The following is a 24,189-nucleotide window of genomic DNA, read 5'->3' as shown; positions in this document are numbered from 1 at the left end:
CCTCACACATGCGTGGAATGCAATCCTTCAATCACAGACATTCAGAATGGAGCTCCCTTACACTTAGGGTTTCCCGGCATCAGCTAAAGTCTCAGGAAGTTGCTGTTTTTCCAGAACTCCACATGAGGAAACAAATCTCAGGGCAAGCAGTGCAGGAGGAAGAGGGGGTTTGATTTGTGTGCATGAAATCAATTTGAAGCCTAGTGAGCCGTCTCCACTCATTCTCAGCTGGTGCTCCCTGGCTTAGCACAAAGATGTATGAGTGCTGCACCAAAAAGCCAGGCATGAAACTGGGAAGCAAGGCAAAGGATGCATGCATTTGGAGCTTGGCGTTTGGAGGAAATCATCATGGCATTTGGCTAACATCATTCTTGTTGTACAAGCTCTAGCTGCAGCAGCGCAGGAACCAGATTTTTATTTAACTTCACTGAGGTCTTGAGCCTTTCACAAGCTCCTGTAGCAGCACAGAAAACTCCATGTCATGTATTCTGTAGGTAAAACTGCATCAGATATGACTGTTAGAGGGAAGGGTAACAACTGCTGCAGCCACCGGACTCACTTTGCTGTGTGCCTAGCCATAAAAAAAGAGCTCATCCAAGATCTGGGTTGCCCTGTTATCCAATTAATTGGGTTTTATCAGATTCTAGTATCCCCAATTCCCCACTCAGCAATTTCCACAGTTAGCTGCCCCAGAAGCAGATCTGCCCCACCTCTTTGACTGGCATCACAAAGGCCCTTGACAGAACATTCGGCTGGTTGTAGAATTTGGCCCTCAAACCTTGGGAAGTGGGAGGCTGCTAATCTGGCAAGCCTAACCACAACAAAACAACTAGTCTATCTGGCATCCCTTTGTTTTTCCTACAACATATTAATTTGACCAGCCGACCAGTTTTTTTTTAAAAAAACAACAAACTATTTCAATAGTATTTCAAGAGGACAGAGGTGTAATCCATTATGCAGGAGAGAATATAACCGCCACCTTGTGAGCCCAGTAGTTTATTCAGCACTGACAGGAATAGTTCAATATACCTATATCATATATACTTACATTAATGTTTAAATTCTTCTATTTGCCTTGTGAAAGAAAGTTACTTTTTTGCATTTCTCACAATGTTCTTTTCATTATTTGAATAAGAATTAGAATGTGTCAAAATCCATAAAGGACATACCTTCTTGTATAGCTTTCATTTGTTTTATTTTTTCCATTGTTTGCATACTGTTTTGGGATCTGGAAAGTACAATGTCGCCTACTAATTTTGTCTTTTTCTGTTTGGTGAACAATGATTGCACCATTTTGAATACAGCTAAAATTATCAGAGATTTTTGTTCCCCAAATCCAACTTATATAGCACATTTATATGCCAAGCCACCTTTTTTTCCTCTGTACATCAGTAAAAAGCAAAACAAAGGCAAAAAAACTTGACATTGCAAATGCCCTTTATCAGTTCAATGTAGACAAAGAGACTTATTTTAAAACATTCACAAATGAAACTCATGGTCTGAACTCAATGTTTACTGCAGCTGATGTCATTTGAATGTGAAGACTATTTTGGGCTACAGACATGGAAAGAGTCTATACCCAACTTGACCAAAGTATAACTATGAAATGTGAATATTAGAACAATTTGTTGTACTCACCCATAGCAGTGCTGTAAGCATTGGGAAAGCTTTTGTCTATCCTTTGTCTCATGAAGACCCAGCTATTGTTCTCGAATTTGCATTCTATAATCTTATTGTCATATTGTTTCAAGTCCTTTGTTACCTGTTTTTAAAAAAAACCCAGAAAAATTGTGTAAAATGAAGAGGTTGCTAACTTACAACTGTAGTTTTTTGAATGGTCATCTGTGAACTCTCACTTATAGTACTTCTGTGCCTATAAAGAACCTTCCAGTGCTGAGAGAAGTGCTTTGGTGGGAACCTTTACCACTCTACTCTACATATCCCAGTATGACTCATACTTCCCCCTGTGTTCTGGGCCAACACACCAGTATCTGAAAAGGAATGCAAGACACAATTAAGAGGAGGAGAGAGAACTATGTGAGTTCACAGGTGACCACATGAAAACTACAGCTCTCTCTCCCCACAGTTGTGAAGGTAAACAAGATGGTCTCCTTCACAATCTCTGTAACTCACACATATAAGAGATTAGCAAGCTATACTCAATGGAGGTCAGGAACAGTTTCATTACAGAACTGATGCCAACACTGGCCTTCATCCCCTCACTTCCAAATAGTAATAATGCACAAAACTGGAAAACTCTGTCCATGCAGCTACCCTGCAAATATCACTCAAGAGTACTCTTGCCAAGAAAGCTATCAAAGCACAGACACCCTTGTGGAGTGGCGAGGGAGGTTAGATGAAGAGTCTGTGAACTCTTCACAAATGTTATAATCAATGAATGAAGAAACTGTCCAGAGGGGGAGAGGCACCAATATATAGTCGCCAGACAAACTTTAAGAGATGAGATTGACAGATCTTTATCTCCCAGGTGTGATAAGAACAGCAAGACTTTTAAAAAATCCAAAACAGGAACCTGTAGCATTCCTAACGATTCTAAGAAAAAATTTGGACCATTCAGAGTTGTATGATTTTTCCATTGAAATGCTACCTAGCTGCCCAGAGAATAGTCAACATATACTGCAGAAATTGGAACTGGTACAAATTTTCCACATTGTCTAATTGAGTTAAGCATGTCAGGATGGTGAAGTCCTTCTTGCTGTTGTGTGAAGTGTCTTGGGTGCAGTGGCAGCCGCTGAAACTTGTTTGGACAACAAAGAAACTGGGGAGGCGGGAGAGTGCAGGCTGGTATTTCGAGGCCTGGGGGCTGCATTATGGGGTGAGCTCCCATTACTAGTTCCAGTTTTTGCCTAGCAGTTCAAAAGCATGCAAATGCAAGTAGATAAATAAGTAACACTTCGGTGGGAAGGTAAACAGCATTCTGTGCAATCATGCTGGCCACATGATCACAGAGTAGTCTCTGACAATGCTGGACCTTTGGCTTAGTAATGCAGATGAGCACCGCCCCCTATGGTTGGACACGATTTGAAAACCTTGTCAATGGGAAATACCTTCACCTTTAAGAGAGTACAGATGTGGGGGAAGGCATCTGGAGATCATATCACATTTGTGTGGATTGGAACTGTAAAACCTATTGTTCCTCAAACACATTGGGAAAACAGGTGGAGATGACTGTGAAGAATCAGATGAAACAGAATGTCCATCCTCATTCTTATTTTCCTCCTTGGGTCTGTCCTGATTTTTGTTCAAATGTGAACATTTCTGGGAGGTGGCGCATGCTGGGATTGGAAGTGCTGTCTGTGTGGGCAATTCTGACAGGGGAGATGGCATAGATACTGGTGGCTAGAGTTGTATGATATTGGTCCAAGTCAACCATCAGTACTGAAGCAATGGATGAAATCAGATGTGGATCACAATTGGTCACTGGTACTGAAGCTATGTGCAGTAAGGCAGCTGCCTTGAATCCCAATTAGGGGACAGAAGGAAAAGTGTAAATAGGTTATGAACAACAACAAGGCCATAGATGGAGGGAGCTAAATGTTGCTGATGAGAAGATCTGAAGCATGTTGACTGCCTTTTATAATACCTTTTGGAGGACAAAGAGTTAAAATTAAGAGTTTACTTATTGAAACCTTGACAATGTTTACACCTGCCAACTGTGTAAGCTTCTCCCAGACACAGAAGAATAGCTGTCAGTAATTGGAATTTTGTTCCCAGTTCAGTTTCTTCTGAAGTACAGTTTTGAGGCGCTAAAGACCTCAAAGATTATATGGCAGTAACAGGCAGATATACAAAAGTAGCTCATCAAATTAAAACTGCAAAGAATTTGAAAAGAGGTCAGCCAAACAACAATGATGAATAAAAACAATCAGAGTTTAAAGAGGTTCCTATTCCACTTGCTGCAGCTGCAGCAAACAAGAAGAAAATGTGGGAAAAGCCAAAAAGTATCTACAGGGATATAAAGAGGACAATGAGAGGAGCTCCTGCCAAAAGCACTCGACTAAGCTCTCAAAAGTTGTGAAATGGCTCAATATGGCTGCACAGTAACCTATTATGTGTCAATCAAAGAGCCTATAAAGGGGGGAGGTGGTGCTTATATCAAGAATCCCAAGCTACCAGCACAAAGATAATATGTATAACATATCTGATACATATGCACTTCTACACTCGCAACACATAGATTCAGGAATCTTGGGCAAGGTAAAGGAAAATAAGTTTTGCCATCTGCCAGGAAATGCATGAACAGAAACACACATATATGCTTTGTTTCTTAAAAAAAGAAAAAAAGTGTCTAAATAATGAAAAATAGGTAGCATAATGGCATAAGAGTTATCTCAAAACAACCTGCAGGAAGGTATAAACCTTTATATTTCTCCCCTTTCCCCCTGAAGGATACACTGCCTTGCCTGAAACCCTCCAGGATAGGCAATTCACCTTAAATAGATCACAACCTTCAGCACCCTATAAAAACAGCTCCCCACAAACAACACGAAAGAGTTCTAGCCACATCTAGGTTTTGTTTTAGTGAAATATCATTAATGTCTCATGGGCAGAAAATTTACCCTTGGTCAATTATTTTTATGGCTTTTAATGCATTTTAGTATTTTTAATAGTTTTAATATATGATTGTTTAATTGTATTTTTTATATGTTCAATTAACTTTTGCAGTATTTTTAATCTGTATTGTTTTAAAATGTTGTTAGCTGCCTTGAGTCCCATTATTGGAAGAAAGGCAGGATATAAATGAATAATAATAACAGTAATATTCTCACTGAAGTTGCCTGTCAAACTAAACCAAATAAACAAAACAAGCTAATAGTGTAGAGTAAGCCAAATATTTATGTGAATATAAATACTAAACTGCTAAAATAGTGAACTGTCAGTTTGCCCTTCCCTAACTAGAATGGGTGAATAAAATAGTTATAGTGTAGAAAGTTAATATGAGTCATTGTCTCCTTCCCATTGCAACCAACTATTCCAGGATGGAGGTTGAAATAATGAAAGACAGTTGTATATAATTCGCCACCAAGTAATCTATCCCACTGTATGAATTAGTGAACTTTCCAAATCTGTCTTTTAGATCATAATATGATATTCCTTTCTCCCTCAAGCTCAGAACAGCTTGGCTGCACAAGAGGAACAAAGTAGTGCATATATATAACATACCATCAGAATTTAACCAAATCCAGTAGAAGACAAGCTTACTTGTGTATATCTATTATCTTTTGGCTGTAGGAATGTAAAAAGGGACCAGGACAGAAGAAATAGGAGAACAGATGGACAATACACATAGGCAAATTAAGTAAGGACCACTGGTTTAAGTTTTACATTAACAGGGAATTCTATCTACATGCTTATTTTTTATTTTTTATTGATTTGTATTCTAGTGAATACAAAATAGAATACATTTCTGTATTCTAGTGACAACAAGAAAGTCTATTTTTAGAAAGATATGTCTAAGAAACAGTAGCAGCAGCAGTAATTATGGTGGGGATAGTAGTGGTGATATGTGTAGACATGCCCAAGAGCTGAATTGTTTTTGGACCGGTAGCAGTTCCCTGTTGTAGGATGTAATTCTAATAGGTATCCTACTAATAACTGTTTCTTGCTTTTCATCTAGCAAGCATGTTCCTCGAGTTTCTTAGATATTAAAATTCTGAAACTGTTCAGGCTTTTAGATTTTCTTTTTTAAAAAATTGGCAACCAGAGGCTAATACTTGCTAATATTTTATATATATATATTTTCATCACAAGATGTGTTTTACTATGAGGCATTTTATTATTTTACAGTTTAGGAAATAAACTTCCTGTTTGTTTCAGGCACACTACCCTGTGTATCTTATCAGCCACTACAAAATTTCTAGTAACTATGGTAACTAGAAATGTTCTCCAGTTGTTGAGAACATTTCATTTTGCTGCACAAGACCCATGCTACAATTGTATTCATCACCATTTGAGAAAAGCTCAGCTGTGCAACAGCCAAAGAAATGAAAAGTCTACACCATCCCTAAGGCTGTACTTTAGATGTATTGTTTCTTTACCAACAAAACTGGGTATTTCAATTTCACTAGCATCAATGTTGTCAATCACTATAGTGTCAGTTTTATAACTATATAAGATTTTTATAAGTATAAACAATTCTACTGCTAAAGGAAAGAGGTATTGTTTTGTTCTGAAGGAATGTTACAAACTCGCTATTAATTGATTGAGGCATGGTGATCAAGTTATTTTTTATTTAAATGAAACTTTTACATTTTAAATAATTGCTCTTATTTAAAAGCATTCCCTTTAAAATCCAAAACCCAGAAGCCTCCTCCTCCAGAGGAACCACATTAATTTACTTAGCTTTTATTATGACAACTATATTGATTTCTGGAAAAGGAACAGTGGAACTTTATCTTTCTAGCAGAAATGATGACATCCTGAGAAGCTATTGGTTTCTACACAACCACACAGACATTGCAAAGCAGGTTTTAAATCATTCTCATCTTGTCTGCATGATTAACTCCCTGATGGCTCTATCTTTCCACTTTCCATAATCCTCTTCTGTACAGCACATTAAACACTTCTCTATGTGTGAGAAAAGCATTTCTCAAACAGATGTTTCATGACCATGGACATAGCTAGCATAATAGTCACACTCAGGAAAATACAACATCCTTTTCTAAGCCACAGTGAATATGCTTAAACACAGGAAGAAACTTTAGACGGCGTAATGACTTGGAAATGAAAATTAAATGGCAGTGGCTGCCAAGGAAAATGATATTAATATACATTATTCCTGTTGAAGCAGGAAAGGGCTGTGAGTGAACCACCTGCTCTAGGGAAAGAAAGGGGGAGAGACTCTACTCTAGGCAACAACTTTCACAAACCAGCAATCTCTGCAAGGCTTTGTAATAGTTTATCATGCTTGTCGTGCTTGGAGGATGAGGGCAGCAGAAAATTATGTGGTTGCTCTATTTGACTATGACAATTAAGTAGTTATTAACAATCTATGTACTTGTTTGACCATTCACTGGGAATCTGGAAGACAGATTTTTCCAGAAATTGTTAACATCTGACAACACAATGGCTGAAATGCATTTTCCTAACAGAAACTGCTGATCAGTTCAAACAATAAGTTATCACAATTAGTTTGAACATGAAAGGGGGGAGAGAAGTTACTTTTGTCTTTTCTGTATCATTTAAGTGACCACTACTGACCCTGATCAGTCTTAGTTCATAGACAGCAAATTCATTAATAGCAATATCCTATAAATGTCCACTGGGTTGTTAAGTCCCATGGAATGCAGTGGAGCTTACTTCTAGACACAGAGGTATAGGACTGAAGTCTAAGTTGTGTGCTAAATTTAAGAGCGAGACAACATTATGAATGGGATCCACTGTCAGTCCCCCATCTAAGTTAGAATAAAAAGCACAGGTATAGGACACCACTATGTTGCCATGGCACACTTGGCAGGGTAGTCCTTACAAATTAACTATCATTAATAGCAGTGCATTTACAGCCACTCTTCCATTTAAAAACAGCCTTCCACCATGCTGAAGCCTTGTTTCTGAGTAGACGTGTACTAGATGTTGCTGCAAACACTTTTCTGTGAAATTACGGAAGAGCAATAGTATGTACATTTCTGTGCAGATACCAATTAAATCAGACACAAAGCAGTCAGGATTGCCTAAATCCTCATACCCATCTCTTGCTGTCCTTGTTACCTGAAACATTGCACCTACTCAGACTCCTCCCTCTTCCAACAGTGTTAGCTCCTTTATGTTTACATATATTTTGTGATTTGCCTAGCAACCAGTCTCCCATTTCATGCATTACATTTAAAGGTACACATAATTGAAATTAATAAGTATGGCAAAGTCAGGTTTGCAGACCCTATAAGCTGAAGTACCTGTAAGGAGCAAGGGGCACTCTTCAACCTCCCCATGAGACTTTGTGTGATATTAATCGTGGCTTTGTGTTATATATTGTAGGGCATCTAGTGTAAAATATGTAAAATGATCATATATCTTTAAAAGGTCACTACATAGGAGCAAATTATTTGATACGTAGACCAAAGTATGGAATAACTAACATGAATATTTTGGAGAGTATTACTTAACAGGCCATACAACAGTGAAATGCTATGTACAGTGCGCCCGCGTCATACATGGGTGCATTATATGCTGCTTTCAGTGCTGCTGCCATGCGCTGGAAGAAACAATGGCATGTGCCGCCATCGCATGCCGCCGCGAGCATGAGCCCATTACTTGTAATGGGGCTCGAGCATATGTGTTTTTTGTTTTACGTGGGGGGGTCCGGAACGGATCCCCCACGTAAAACAAGGGCACACTGTACTTGAAACAGTATTTTTCCATTCTGCCTAGCTTCCTAACAGCTAGCTTTAGTCAAGTTTTTAAAATTTAAATGAGAATTCAACACTGGGAACAATTATGCTAATACTGCCAGAAAATGTGTTTGCTTTGTTAAATTGAGCTTCAAAAGCATTTCAATTGAATACACATTTGTGATCACAAGTAAGGCCTATTCTTATATCCATTCAAAATGTTTACTTTATTACAGCTTATTACAAATGTGCTGTCTAAAATGCAACAGCATGACTCTTCAATTTCCAGTCCATAATTTTATCATAATCATATGTAATAATATGCATGGGCCGACTTCTATGCCTAACAAAGCCCCAGATTGGTGTGATAGCAGCTCCATGTTCCCCAAGGCATAACATTCCCTATATAGGAACATTCGTCAGTAAAAAGAGATAGATTTAATCACATATTTTCATTTGTTTTATAGTCACTCATCTGGGTTGTGGTATTCTAAAAGAACAAATGTGATCTCTAATTATGGTATATTTTCAACAACCAATGCTGGCTACTAAGAAATATGTATTTTATTAAATTCCTAGTTATATACATGTCAGGTGAAAACAGATTCTAGGTGGAGATTTAGCTCACAATGATAGTGTCTGAAGTAATTTTCATTTAGATGAGATTCAAATTATATTTTGGGGAGTTAAATTATCACTTTAATCTTAAATTTTAAAATATTTTGCCCTTTTTTGCCCATGGGCTTTTCATGAAGCCAGATAATTTTAAAATGATTCTGGAGTGCTCATTCCTCATACAAATGAAAATACTTTCAGTTCTGTGCTATGACAATCTGAAGCACAGCATATCTAAAGGACATGATTACTGACCCAAAGTTCCCTTGGGCATGTTTTTTAAACAACCATCTCTATGACAGTGATGAATCTCTTTTGAGGCAAGGGCTGCCATTCAAAGAACCTCCACAAACCATGCAAAATTAGGGCAGTTATCCAGGTTTGTTTGCATGTAAAATAACTTAAATTAATAAATTAAAACAAAGCAATGACAGAGACAGGAGAGTCAGTGTGATACAGTCATTTGAGTGTTGAACTCAGTCTCAAGGAGACCAGGATTCAAATCTCTTCTCAGTCATGGAAACCCACTGGGTGACAAGTCACACTCTCTTGGCCTTAGAGAAACAGAATACCTCCTTCTGAATAAATAATACCAAAGGATCCAGTTACCATAAGCTAGAGTCAATTTGAAGGCATATAACAACAACAAATGATTGACTCAATCTCTCACTTAGTAAGGTACTTTCTGGTTCATTTAAAAATTATATTGGTCTTCCTGGATTGGAAAAGATGGCTGCCACATTTGAAGAAATCAAAACCCTGGGAAATTAGTGTAACTGTGACTGGGCAGTGTTATCCCATTGGTAGCAGCAAAGAAGGTGTTCTTGATCTTTCTGCTTTAGTTCAAATTTGAAAACTGCCATTTCCCCTGAAAGTCTAATCATTTAAAAAAAATGTTCCCAATTCATCATTGTTATACCCATATTAGACAAGGCAGTGATACAGCAAAGAGATTGTGGGTTATGCCAGTCCTGGAAAATAGTCTTGTGCTGTAATACTGATTTTGCTATAGAGAATTAAACAAAAAAAGTCCCAAACTGTCCTCCCAGAGGAGCTCCTTTATCTGAATATTCTAAGTGTGATTGTACTGCAGAGTCACATAAGGCATTACAATATTGTACTGGCAATTTTATTTCCAGCACCCTCTCCTCATGATTTCTAGCATAGTGTTTAACTTTCCACAAAAGCCATATGTGGGTTGACATAATCATTGAATGAGGTGGCTAAATTTACTGAAGACACTAAATTACTTAGAGTAGTGAGCAGAAAAACAGATTGCACAGAGCTCCAAAAGGGTTTCTCTAAACTGGGACAATGGGCAGGAACCTGACAAATGTGGTTCAATGTAGGCCAGTGTAAAGTGGTATGTATTGGGCATATATAAATAATATAAATATCCCAATTTCATACACAGAGTGACAAATTCTGATCTTCCAGTGAATGATCAAGAAGGGAATCTTGGGTATATGATACATAACTCAAAACAGATAGAAAGGAAATAGCAATAAGCTTTTCCCCCTCTCATAAAAGTAGGATCTATGGTGATTCAGGAAAAGAAGTCTTTTTCACATATCATATTGTTAAAAAGTTGCAGTCATCGTTGCACAATGTGATTGTGGTTTCCAGTTTGGATATCTTTAAAAAGATAATTGAATTAATTTTTAGATTCATCAATGGTCAGGGATGGCTTTAATTCAGGGGTGGCTATGTATCACCTCCAGTATCACTTCTACACTACATCTTGGACATCACAGCAACTGATATATGTATGAAGTACACCTCTGTATGTCAGCTGTTGGGGTGAACAAGATGAAGGTTGCAGTTGCATTCATGTCTTATTAGCAGTTTTCCCATAGGTAACTAAATGGCCACTGTGTGAACAAATGGCTGGACTAGATAGGTCTTTGATCTGATCTAATCTGGCTCTTTGTATATTCTTAAAACCACATGATCTCTTTCTTTGTAAGTAATCACAAGTTCAAACCCCATCAGTAATATGTGAAGGGGAAGGGGATGATCAGTGTACATCACTTTGATTTACTTACATAGCATGGAGTTATCTTTCCATAGTTCTTCAGTATTTGTTTTTACCATATTGAATAATCTGGTGTCATCTGCAAACTGATAACCACACTGTTCACCCCTATGTGACTTTGTATTAGGCAACATAGATTACCCAGCACTATATTTGAAAGTGGCTATATATATATATATATATATATATATAGTGAGACTAAGAAAAATCATAAAATGTTTTCCAGAGAAACCAATATTGGTCTCAACATGCAAGATTTCAGCTGTACAAACCATCAAGAATTGAAAAACTCAGAGGCAATAAAGCTCGTGATTGTTTGTAAATATCCATATGTTGAAGCACCCAAAAAGATGTACATCTCAAAATGTTTTACAAATGTCAAATCACTATTGTACTGTATGGATGAGAGAGCTGGGCAATTATTTCTCATTAAAAATACAACCCAAAGCAATTGTACTTGCTTTAGTATCACAGGAGAGAGGGCAAATTAAGCAAAATTCTTTACTAAATAAAAATCCCATTCAAATTGTATTAGGAAACATTATTTAGACTGGGTAAGGAAATGCAGTTCTCCATGGCTCTTTCTGCGGGCATCCACATTCCCTCTTTTTGACTCCCACTCAAGATGAATTAACATGTCTGGAAGCCTTCAAAAGGAGCAATTTAACCTTTAAAAAAATTGCACACACATGCCAGTATTGTTTGATATACAAAATATTAGTTGTTTAAAAATGAAGTTGACTTCCAGCCAATTCTGGTTTTGTGTTGGGGTGCATTTTTGGCATCCTCTACAGACCCCAGGTCCTAGGAACAGACAATTGGCCTCCAGACCTGCTGCTGATTTAGAGTAAGGCTACAAAATTATACACACATATGCCACACTGAACTTAAAGATGAGAAACCAAAGGGGTGGATCATCTGATAACTCTCCTCCTACCAAAAGCAACCTATGGGGGGTTGGTATCATCCCCCCTTCCTTTCTGCACACCATACAATTGGCTTCAGAGGGCTGGTAAACCTTCTTTAGATATTTTTGGGTAGTAGAGAGGACCATAGGGTTGAGAGGAAGAGAATGGGAAGAAAGTTCAGTCATGAAAGCAGTCAAGTGTGAGCACATCTTTTCTAGGTCCTAGGGACTTATTTCTAAATAGACATGCTCAGGATTGCACTATAAGTTTCCTATCAGTACATAGTCTGTCTAATGTAAAATGAGTTATTTCATATTCATGATGTTTACAGAACAGTCTTATCTTGAGACATTTCTTGATATTTATTCCTATTTTCTGAAAAGACAAAATAATGTATGCCTTAAGTTCAATCAGTGCTACCTTCAATTTCATAAAATGTGTTTGAAAATGTACACTGTGATTTTAGAAAGCAAAGTACAACATCAAACACCCTCTTACATACGTAAGTTGCTTATTTCCCATCTTACTGTAAATATTTTGGGGCTGAGTAACAAAAGTAAAACAATGCCAGCAAATAGGGCTGCCAGAATGAAAACTGGAGAAGGTTCCTGTACCTTTAATGGTTATTTAGAAGAGAGAATCTCGACAGGTGTTGCTTGTCACACCAACAAATAACAAGCAGCTTCTGTTGCAATTCCCCTTTCTACACAACCATTAAAGGTACACAAGCCTAGATTTCATTATGCCAACATCACCAGCAACATAATTTTACCAAAACAGAGATGTACAATGTTAAGTACTCTTACCTTAATTTGTGCAAATGGTCTATCTAAACTTCCAACATAAAGAAATCCAACATTCTGTGGGAGAAGCCTAAAAAAGAAAATGCCTTTTAAGAAATCTCTATGCACCACACATTCCTTTTATATAGGTATGTGTCTTGCTACGAAACTAAGTATGTATTAAAAAAACAACTGGTTCATTCAGGAGTTAGCAGAGCAATTGAACATAAGCCAATCTTTTATGCTACAATGGGTCTACATGGTTATGGCTGCTCGAAATGTTTTATGTTGCTTCAATAGATTATATTTTATGTTTTACTATTTTTATTTTTTACTTTGTGAACTGCCTTGGGTAGACTTTGCCTTAAAAATCAGTAAACAAGTATTTTAAACCTACCCATCTAACTCCATATAACAGCAAAATTAAAAGCAGAATTAAAATCAAAAGGAACAGAATTAAACCTTCAGTTAGGTGAGAAATTCAGACTCTCCCATCACTTACTCCTTCTTTCCTTGTATTTCTTCTGCTGAGCCAACTTTTTTCTAAATATCAAAATAACCTCAACTGGAAAATATTCTTAGGAAGAAGAGCTAAGGGGGGTTAAGGGGGGATGTAGTATCTGCAATCACAAATATGTTCCTTTTGTTGTTAAAACAGTACACCCACTTTTCCATTCTGGATCAAGCAGATCAGTATTTACAGAAAATAGTGGCCATCTCATCTAGATATACTATTAAAACAGTGTTTACAAACTAAAGATATACACTGGGGGTTGGCAAAGCACAGTCCTCCCAATGTTGTTGTATTGCAAGTCCCATCAACCTTAGCCAGGATAGCCAATACTCAAAACTACAGTCCAAGAATGTCTACAGACTAACCAGGGTTTGCTTAATTGACAGATATTAAACATAGCTAGTATCTACTCCTATCTTTGGTGTATTGGTGTACAAATGAAGAATAACTTTATTGGTATTATCTGAATCGGAATCTCCCACCAATACATGTACACATGTGGTAACTGAACATTACAATTGACATATATTATAAGTTTATTGTACTCCAAACAATGGCTGAAACACTGCATGGCTCAGTATAGTGTAGTAGTTTCACCATGCCGAACAATGCTAACCTGAGCTCTTTAGCATATCCTGGCAATATTGCCACTGAGGTCTCTCTTCACCATGGCCATTCTTGTTTGGAGGTGGGGAAGATTGAGAAAGAATTACACGAACCACTGAGGTATGATAAGAGTCTCAGAATCTAGCATACTTCAGTGGATTACTTGTCTTACTACAGTGAAGGTCCCCAAACCTTTTCAGGCTGCCACCCACTTTTCTCTTGAATGACAAACCTAGTGCCCTTCCCCGCCTACTGTATTTCTTGATATTAGGGTACTGTTCTACTACAAATTCAAACCAACTAATCTAGCACTATAAAGTTAAACAGGCATGTATATTTCACAGATAAAACTGAACTTTGCAAAATAATTTAATGTTTTTAACAGTTTGAAAAACAAATTCACATTTCATCTGTAAAACATTGCCTTCATAGCTTTAATGGGATAGATGTGCTTGGTGCAGGAATATTTGTTTTTCAACATGAGGCTGAAAGGCACTAAGAAGTCTTAGATCCCTCCATTCAGCCATTTTCAGTCTCTTTCCTTGCTTGGAAAGAAGCTGGGTGACTGCACTGAAGTTCTACTAAATACAATGTTGGGAAGGCAATAAAGTACATCTTGACGTTGCTCTACAGTTCAGGGTAGCAGGCAGATTATTATTATTATTATTATTATTATTATTATTATTATTATTATTATTATGGGTTGCAACCATAAATTCTGATATGGTTTTCTAAAATTTGGCCTCAACTCAATTTCATTTTAGAGTGAAATAAGTTCATTCTCCACCATTCCCATTTCCTATCAGAAACACCAATTATGAGGCTTCACTAAAAGATCTGGCAACAAAAAACAGACTGGAATATTTTGAGGGAGAATAGCCAGCGGTGGCACGATGGGATTGGCCAGGGCACCCCTGAGCAGAGGGGGCTCTGTGCAGGTGAGAGGGCCGGTGGGGTCTCCTAGTGGCAGGGAATCAGAAAGCAAGTCTTGGCCCACCTTCCCTTTTCCTCCCATGTGGGTAGAAAGAACAAGAGGCCATAGGAGGAATGGTTTTGGTTTTTGGTTTTTTGCCGTCTCAGGCCCTGAAGAGACTTGAGCCACTTGAGTGGGTCACTTTGGCAGTTTTGGTGCTGGGTTTTTCCACCCATGACAAAAGTCTGAGTCTGGCCCTATGCTGGGCAAAGGCAGGCAGAAATCCAGCTGGTCTGGCCCATGATATTTTGCTGCCCAGGAGTGAGGTGTAAAATGGCTCTTGTTCCTTCCTCTGCCACCCATACTATGGCTGTGAAGTTCTTGTTTTCTTACTGGGACCAAGATGATGTCTTCCAGGGCCCCTGAGGGGGAGCCATGTGGGACCGATACAGCTCTGCCCCCCAGAGTTTGTAAATTTAATTTTATCACACAGAGTTTGTAAAAAAAAAAAAAACCACTTTGTTCCTATGTCCTCCTAACGATCTCCTTCCACCCTCCTTTTCCTCACTGCCCCCCTGATCTTTCCACCACTCCAGAGGGTGGTACAACCCATTTTGAGAATCATTGTACTACAGGGACATAGCCAGCCACAGCCACTTTTGCAAACTCCCTTACTCTCTTCCAGGCATACGTGGTTATGGGTGAGGGGCTTTAGCAGCTATATAATAGGTCCCAGAGAAGGCGTTGGTAGCTACCCATCTCTGCAATAGTCAAAAACAGAGGTACATAGACATAACTTATAAATATGTATGCCTCTAACAGGATGCTAACCATAATTATATACTGAGCATGAGCACATTCATTCTATATCAGACATTTACCTACAGCATGAAATGACTTTCATAATAATTCATGACAAAATAGACATAGCAAAGAAATAGCCACATCCATACTTTTTTGGAAGGGTTCGATTGAAATTCTGCCTCTCTAGATGGCAGAAGTACAAATTATCAGTTTTATTTTTAACTAAAGAAACACCAACAGTCACATGCGAACACTCAAAAGCAAATATTCAATCATGTTTGGAATCGCGGCATTTCAAAAAATTAAGATCTGAACTGAAATTGTGGTATTTTATAGGAAGCACATATTATTCCTATGTGATAAATAGTCCTCCTTTTTCATCACTACTTATTCAGCATTACAAAGCACAATATTACAAGACCACAAGAAAAAGAAAATATGAGGTTTCCCTACGAATCACAATGATTGATCATTCCGATAAGGTATTGAGATTAATTCAGGGTCAAGACTAAAGCAAACAGAAGTATCTTTTTTATCACAATGTTGTACAGGTGTTTCTTATTTATGTAAATACATCCCCAGAAAGTTACAAGCTATTAACAGGAAGAAAATCCGTTTGAATTATTATTAAGGGAAAATATCAAGTTGTTGTTTTTTCCCCTAGAGAACTTTTTGTTTTCATTAAATATTGCAATTTACAGTATTTATCTGCAGATACATATCAGTTGACTAATCCTGAGGACACAGCCAGAGCACCAAACACTATTTCATGTACACAGTTATAATGTGTAATAAAAATGAAAAAGACACCTTTATAAATAGTGTAACATGCCTTTACCCAGAACTGCCAGTTTCCTTATAGTGTGGTGAATATTTTGTCCAGCTTATTCATAAATTATTCAAATAATTGATCTTTTCTCATTCCTTTGGGAGACGATTATCCAGTCTAACAGCCACTGCTATTAGACTACCCGCATTCCCACCAACTGTGAAGTCTCTATTTTCTCCTTCCATTTCATCTCTTGCAAAGGTGTTTTTGTCTTCAGCCTAGTGGGGATAGAAGTTCCTGGAACTATCTGTGGTTCTTTTGCAATATTTTTATATGACTTTAGACTGGCAAATTACATTCCTATGCCTGTTTCTTTATAAACAAGATAATTAAGATTAGCTTTGAAAAACAATATTTGAAAGATGAAAACATTTGTTTTTCAGACTACAGAAATGTAACAGTGATAGATGACAGCACTGTGCTATCCATTCTTCTTAAATAATTGTATTATTTCAATAACTTAGCAGTATAGTTTAACATTGTTCTTTCCTCCTGCTCCCCATAATTCATTATTTAATTCATGATGATCTCTTCCGATATCCTTTATGGTTCACATTTTCCAATCCACACCCTTATCTCCTCAGTGCAGATGCATCAAGGTGAGAAATGAAAGGGCTAAAATGAAAAATGTTATGCATACACACTCCAAAATGAGTAAAGATCTTGACTGCAATGTTACGATGATTTTTTTAAAAACAAAACAAATCTATAGCCCTGTCCTTTGTGTAAGCAAAGGAAAATTATTATTCCAACACAACACCTTGCACAGCTTCTTCAAATGCTACCCTTGCAAAATATTAGTCTTGACAATACCTTTGTCAGCTCACTCAGTATAAGTAGCACTTGTCATACATGTCATTGTGTTAATTTGCTATAGCATATATTTTTTCTTTCTTTCTTTCCCAAGGCTCTGGCCCATCTTGGCCACTGTTCCCTTGCCACTGCTGTGCCAAAGTGAAAGCCAACGTTGTGCTGTGACATGTCATTATGGCAGGTGTTATTTTGGAACAAGAGTCCTAAGTAAGTGACGTCACTTTAATTGTTGTGGCTCAAAGCTGTGGAATGCTGGGAAGTGTAGTTTTGTGACTCATTTTAGCCTTCTGTGTCAGAGAGCTATGGTGCCACAACAAACTAGAAATCCCAGAATTCCATGGCATTGAGCCATGGTAATTAAAGTGGTGTCAAACAGGGTTATTTCTGCAGTGCAAATGCAGCCTCTGTTAAATTTCTTACACCTGCAATTTCCATTCTATTTCTTTACATATTATTCTAATAGTATTTATTTAATTATTAATCCTAAATTTAACTTGGTAGTTTGGTGGATTAAATTCACCATTACTTTGACATATAAAAATAACAAAAGGCCTCCATGTAATACCAAAAAAACTCAATCATATTTGTGTGAAATGTATTTATTTGCATTAATTGTCACCAAGATGCGCTTATTGGATTCAGTCTGTCTTTCAGTTGTTCTAATTGAATGGGCTCCCCATAGAAAATAAATAAATTATTTTGTAAATCCCCTTCTCTTTCTATCCTTTAAATTTATTGTATTTAGCTTCATGGTGTTCTGAAAATGGACAAACAGGTGAAGGGGATGGGGCTAATAATTTCTTATATTTAAACAGAATATTAAGCAGCTCTCCGGTAAACAGACTGTCTAGTTTTTTCTCTCAGCTTCCATATTTTATCAGAAAATATACTGGCCATGGTAACTTTTGGTACTATACTTCTTTGAAGCTGTATCCAGGGGTTTAAATTATTGTCCTCAACAAATTTTTCTAATTTCGCTAACTGAAAAGCTTTATAGTATAATTCCAAATTTGGTATTGTCCTGCCCTCTCTTAATGAATGAACATATTTAGAGTTATTCCCAAACCTTAGAGATTTCACCCCTGCTATAAACTTCTCAGTCTATTTTTGCCATTCCTTAAATTTTTTACTTTATGGTGCTAGAGGGAATATTCTAAATAAGAATAGGAATGTGGGTAGGATATGTGCTTTAACAGCTGCTAATCTGCCTAATAATGATAGCTGCAGTTTGATCCATTCTTTAATTTTTTTCCAAGCATGGTGATATATAATTTTATAATTTCTATAGACCATATGTGGCACATTTTTGTCAAGAGAATACCTAGATATTTAAATCCAGAAAAACTTATTGGATATCCCCTTCAGCTCCAGATGATCCTGTATGTTCCTAAAATTCCTTTAGTATATTTATCACTTTCCCTTTATCTTTCAATGGATTAGATAATAATAGCAAATCATCATAAGCAAAGAGATTTATTTTATGATTAATCTTCCTCAACTTTACACCTTGGATTTGGAGCTCTCTTATTAGCTCTACTAAGGATTCTATCACTAATGCAAATAGTATGGGAGAAAAGTGGGCACCCCTCCTGAGTTCCTTTGAGTAGAGGAAATATTTCAGAATCTATTCTATTCACATACACTATTGCTTTTGCATCTTTGCAAAACTTTTAGTAATAACTATAAATCTGTCCTCCATGTTGTTGTTTTTTAAATTCTAATGAATACCTATGTTCAAGACGATTAAAAGATTTCATGGCATCTAATGAAATTATAGCCACTGGGGTTTTTCTAGATTTATATTCAAACATAATATTTAGAACTCTTCTTACTGAATTGGCTATAGTCCTTCTTGGTACAAAATCTGCTTCATCCAGATGAATATTAATCACTGGAAATTTATTCAATGTTTCGGCCACAACTGATGTAAATAATTTTTTTTATCTTTGTTGAGTAGTATGACAAGTCTATAGGTAAATTAAAAATTTAGGATCCTCTCCTGGTTTTAATATAAATATTATTCTAGCTCCCTTCCACTCATAGCCTTATCACAGATTCATGTGCATGAGAATGAAGCCTTAGATCTGTCTACAGTCTATTATTTTAGCTTTTACCTACTTACCTATCAAGAATTATGAACTGTATTTGTGATCTATGTTTAGTTTAATCCATTAACACTAAGACAGCAGAAATGTGAACTATTTACTGTTTACTACTGGAAGGGACCAGTGAGGCAAATGGAAGACACAATGGTTTGTTGGTTGGTTTGTTTGTTTTCCATTTCTACCTTGTATTTTCAGTCAAAAGGCCCATGAACAGTTTTATGAAAACATCATATAAAATATTTTTTAAAAAACAGAAATAATAGAACTATTCATTTAATTGGCCAAAAAAAATGCCCCAAACATGAAAACTGATTTACCTTCACTGACATGTCAAGATGAAAATATTTCACTTGCCTCTAAAGTAGATTTGTAAATGTGCCCTCACCTAGGGCCTCTACAAATGAGCTAGATAGCCCATGCTGTCCTCAGCCAGTTTGGACACTGATCTGGTGGTTCCAGTCTGATTCCAGCCATAAGGGGCGTTGTTGTTGTTAACTGCCCCAAAGTTGGCCCTGGCTCATGGATGAGATATCTCCAAGCTGCCCAGTCCTCCACTGCTCTGCTTAAGTCTTGTAGATTCATGCCCACAACCTCCCGAATTCAGTCTACCCATCTGGTGTGGGAATTCAAAAATATAGTTGTGTTAGTGTGTAGAATCAGTATTTAGAGAGATCTTGTATCACCTTTGAGACTAAATGAAATAAAGAAGTTGGCAACATGAGCCTTCGTAGACTTCAGTCTACTTCCTCAGATGCATATAGTGGAGTGTCTGTCCCTGGATTCCACTCCATTATATGCATCTGAGGAAGCAGACTGAAGTCTATGAATGCTCATGCTGCCAGCTTCTTTATTTCAGTTAGTCTTAAAGGTGCTACAAGATCTCTTTACATTTGGTGTGTGTGACCTCCCTTTCTTTCTGCTGCCTTCCAACTTTCCTAGCATTACTGTATTTTCAAGTGAGTCATGCCTTCTCATAATGTGGCCAAAACACAACAGCCTTAGTTTTGTAATCCTGTCTTCCAGGAAGAATTCTGGCTTCATCTGTTCTAGGCCCCATTTATTTGTTTCTTGTTGTTCTTTTTTTTTTTGGGGGGGGGGCTGTCTATGGTATCCTCAGCACTCTAATCCAGCACCACATCTCAAATTACTTTATTTTTTTTCTTGTCCATTTTATTTTACTGTCCAGCTCTCACATCCATACTTGGTTATGGGGAATACTATCTGTTATTCTTAATTTAGTGCTTAGTTGTATGTCTTTACTGTTTAGGATTTTTTTTCTAGTTCTTTCATAGCTACTTTCCCCATTCCTAGTCTTTTTTCCTAATTCCTTGGCTACAGTCCCCAATCCAATCAATGTTTGATCCCAGTTCAGTCCTGCCATCAATTGCCGCCACCTTGCCCGCCGCCAAAGGCCCCATGGGGCCTTTGGCCTGTTGGGCAAGCGCGCGGGGCCATTGGCCTCTCGCGGAAGCGCACAGGGAGGAGGAGGAGGGAGAAAGGAGGAGGAGGGAGGAAGGAAGGAAGGAGGAAGAGGAGGAGGGAGGAAGGAAGGAAGGAGCAGGAGGAGGAGGAGGAGGAGGAGGAGGATTTCCATTCCATTTTTACAAGTCTGCTTTGTTTTAACAATGGTGATGGTGATGGTGATATGAGCCAGCTTCAGAGGCATGGCCAATGTAAGTTGCTGTGATTTTTACAAACTCATGCGCAGTGAAGAAAAACCACAATCCCTTGACCAAGTACACACTTCTGAGAAGTACAGTTGAACCCGAGGGCAAATCACTTATGAGACCACCTTGACATGTTCAATATGCATAGCCATGTGAACCCATGTTCAGTGTGAAACCCAAAGAGTTTGGTTATGCAATAAGCCTCTGAAATATGCAAGAGGCCATCTTAAGTAAAGCCATGTTCAATGCCCAAATGTGCTGTTTGGAATGGGGGGGTTGGCCAGAAAGGGAAGTACATTTCTGCCATCTGTCTAGGAATAATGCCCAAATGTCCTCCATTTTGATCATGCCTAAGAAACATGCATTTATATTAACATTTTTTAAAAATCATCAAAAATTTTCGCATGTCCTCCATTTAAAAAAAGTGTCCTGCATTTGCAAATGTTGCCCTATATTATTTAATTATTTATTTTTGCCCGCCCCCCCCCCCCCCGGTTGTCTGGGGGACACCAACCCGGCCCCGGCTCAAAAAGGCTGCCTACCCCTGGTTACTAAAGGCAAGAGGCGTCATGATGATAGCATTCCACAACCAAGCTGTCAATGCCAAACTAGTGTTACTCTTACTATATGCTAATCTTATTTCAGCAAAGGAAAGCAACTAGAACCTCCTCACATTATGGTACTACCGGTTTATTTGGGAGGGCATTTCCTGGGACCCAAGCCAATGGCTTTCTTCACCCATTCTTTCTTCTGCAAAATTGCTATAGCAGTTAAGCTAAAATTCTCTAGATGCAACCAAACAAAAAATAAGTTGATCAGACAATGCCTGATAGCAGATGATTCAGTTTGAACAATAATGGCCTCATTTTACTTGACAGAGAATATTTCTTTAACTTAAATTATTCATGATCAAAAATTCCACTAAAGCAATTGCCTTGCCACCTTCAAACCTCACTCCAAAGACGTAACTTGCACTGTAACATTTTCTCTCGCTTTAGTTTTGCTTAAGAATTATTCAACATGAGAATAACACATATTTTATTTGGCCGATTAGAAGGCAGCACTGTCTTCCCAGTGAGTTGCATAGGTAATCAACCTTTGAAGGCATTCACAACATTCTGCATTCCAATTCGTTTTGCACTACTGGAGCAAAGGATTCTACATTCCTCATTTAAAACATGTAAGGCCAAATTTAGCCCTGCATTAAACAAACGTAAATACAATTTTCTTCATGGTTGATTATATTCTTAAGAGGGAACCATCTTGTTTACAAAGAAAACATCAAATGTAAACAGCAGTGAAGCCTGAGATCTATAGGTTTGGTTAATTATATTCACAGAACTGCTCATGGTGACAGTTCTTTACACCACGAGATTTACAATTGTGAATAATATTTCTGTGGTAAATGCAGAACTAATGCAATCACTGCAGAGCCTGCAATGAGGCTTTGGGTACATTATACTTTGTTTATTATAACTAAACATATTTGTTCCTACTTGTTCATATTTAAATAGGACAGATAATGTCCAGAATTGTTCCAAAGCAAAATATTTGCCAAAAGGTGAAACCCTTGCCATAGCAGCTCCTGATTAGAGGTAATTAGATTATTTATGTTGTAGTGGTGACAAAGCAGGCAGTGGAGGGTGGAGCACGCTTGGGATGGGGGAAACAAAGGAGACAGTAGATATGCAGCCTTGATATGAAAGGCTGGTGACTTGGTAGAAACACAAATTAGAATGAGACCAGAACAAAGTACTTCTTGATAACAAAAGTCTGCAGATTTGGGAGATGTTCTACTCTCATTTGCCTGCCTTAAAATGGATCTACTTTTATTTCCCGGCCTTAAAAGCTAAGTCAATTATAATCAAGGTAAGAGCCAGTGTGGTGCAATGGTTTGAGTGTTGAACTATGACTCTAGAAAGTAGAGTTCGATTCCAAACTCAGCCATAAATCCCACTGGTTGACTTTAGCCCAGTGACATGCTCTCAGTCTCAGAGGATGACAATGGCAAGCCTCCTCTGAAAAAATGTTTCCAAGAAAACGCTGTGATAGGTTCACCTTAGGGCCACCATAAGTCAGAATTGACTTGAACGCATACAACAACAAGGGTTTCCCCTAAAGGCTTTAATTCTCTTCAGTCATTCTTTTGGCTTCACTGAGTTATTAGAAAAGTACACTAAACAAGTATGCCTTATTGTTCTTGTCTGCTACTACACAAAGGAAGTAATAATTATTTCTAAAAGGGAATCTATATATCTCAGCATGTTCCCTGGCATGTATTCTGCTGTTGTTTTTGTATGGCATTATGTTTTTAAAAATAAATTATTTTGTTTAAGATAAACATATCTCAACACAATATTTAAGGATAAAATGAAGGCTGAGATGAAATCCCTCGTTACCCAGACATTTAGCGCCACTTGACTCATCAGGGTCCCCGAGACAATGTCCAGTTACATGAAAAAATAACAAACAGTACACTTTTCATCTAGCTCTTTAAAAACTACTAACAGCAGTAAGAAACATTGCATTTCTTCAGGATTAGAGTATGATAGTGTCACAAATTCTATGATTAAAAGACTTTAGATCAGCAAGTGCTAAGGGCAACATGGAAAGGGATAGTCTTCTTTGTTCTCCTGTGGTCTATACCTGGCACCTCACACAAGCTCTTCATCTGTTCCAGGAAATTGAATGTTGAAGTTCTTAACCATGGAACATTTTCTGGGACCCAAATTGAACATTTCAAATTTGTAGGCCATTGTTTTGTTTTTCATATCTCTTGGCAGATTTTAGTTCAAATTTGAGTGGATTATGTATCCATTGCTTGTGTTTCAGCTCTACTGGTACCAAGTTAATAATAATAATAATAATAATAATAATAATAATAATAATAATAATTTGTTTTATTTATATATCGCTATTCCAAAGATCATAGCGGTGAACAGCAAGTAAGCTAATTAGCAAGTAAGCTAATTTGCCCCCAACAGTCTGGGTACTCATTTTAGCGACCTCGGAAGGATGCAAGCCTGAGTCAAGCTTGGACCCTTTTGCTGGTCTTGAACTCGCAACCTTGTGGTTTTGAGTGAATGGCTGCAGTACAGGCATTTAACCACTGCGCCACCAGGGCTTAGATTGTCTTCTGCAAAGTAATCAGTGGAAAACTGCCTCAGCTTCAATATCTACAACTTTTTAAACCTAAAACTACATTTAGCACAGCAAAAATTGATGTCTAGAACACCATTACACTTTTTTT

At 37.6% G+C, this 24,189-nt stretch overlaps 1 protein-coding gene across 4 annotated transcripts in view; it reads right to left on the bottom strand.

Annotated features, from left to right (window-relative positions):
- Positions 1 to 24,189, bottom strand: part of RNGTT (RNA guanylyltransferase and 5'-phosphatase) — a 200,984-nt gene that overhangs the window by 7,813 nt on the left and 168,982 nt on the right. For 2 of the 4 annotated variants that reach the window (XM_089530762.1, XM_089530763.1), the window contains 2 exons: positions 12,713 to 12,779; positions 1,639 to 1,762 (listed from right to left, as the gene is read on the bottom strand). In XM_089530762.1, the coding sequence (XP_089386888.1) occupies positions 1,639 to 1,762; positions 12,713 to 12,779 (191 nt within the window). Of the gene's footprint in view, positions 1 to 1,638; positions 1,763 to 12,712; positions 12,780 to 24,189 lie in introns of those variants that run through there. The other 2 variants (XM_089530764.1, XM_089530765.1) reach the window with 2 other exon arrangements.

This window comes from Sceloporus occidentalis, unplaced genomic scaffold (genome assembly GCF_023333645.1).
Source record: "Sceloporus occidentalis isolate IW3139 unplaced genomic scaffold, rSceOcc1.0.p SCAF_6, whole genome shotgun sequence".
In the NCBI taxonomy this organism is placed as follows: Eukaryota; Metazoa; Chordata; class Lepidosauria; order Squamata; family Phrynosomatidae; genus Sceloporus; species Sceloporus occidentalis.
This window is presented reverse-complemented; position numbering and strand designations above follow the sequence as displayed.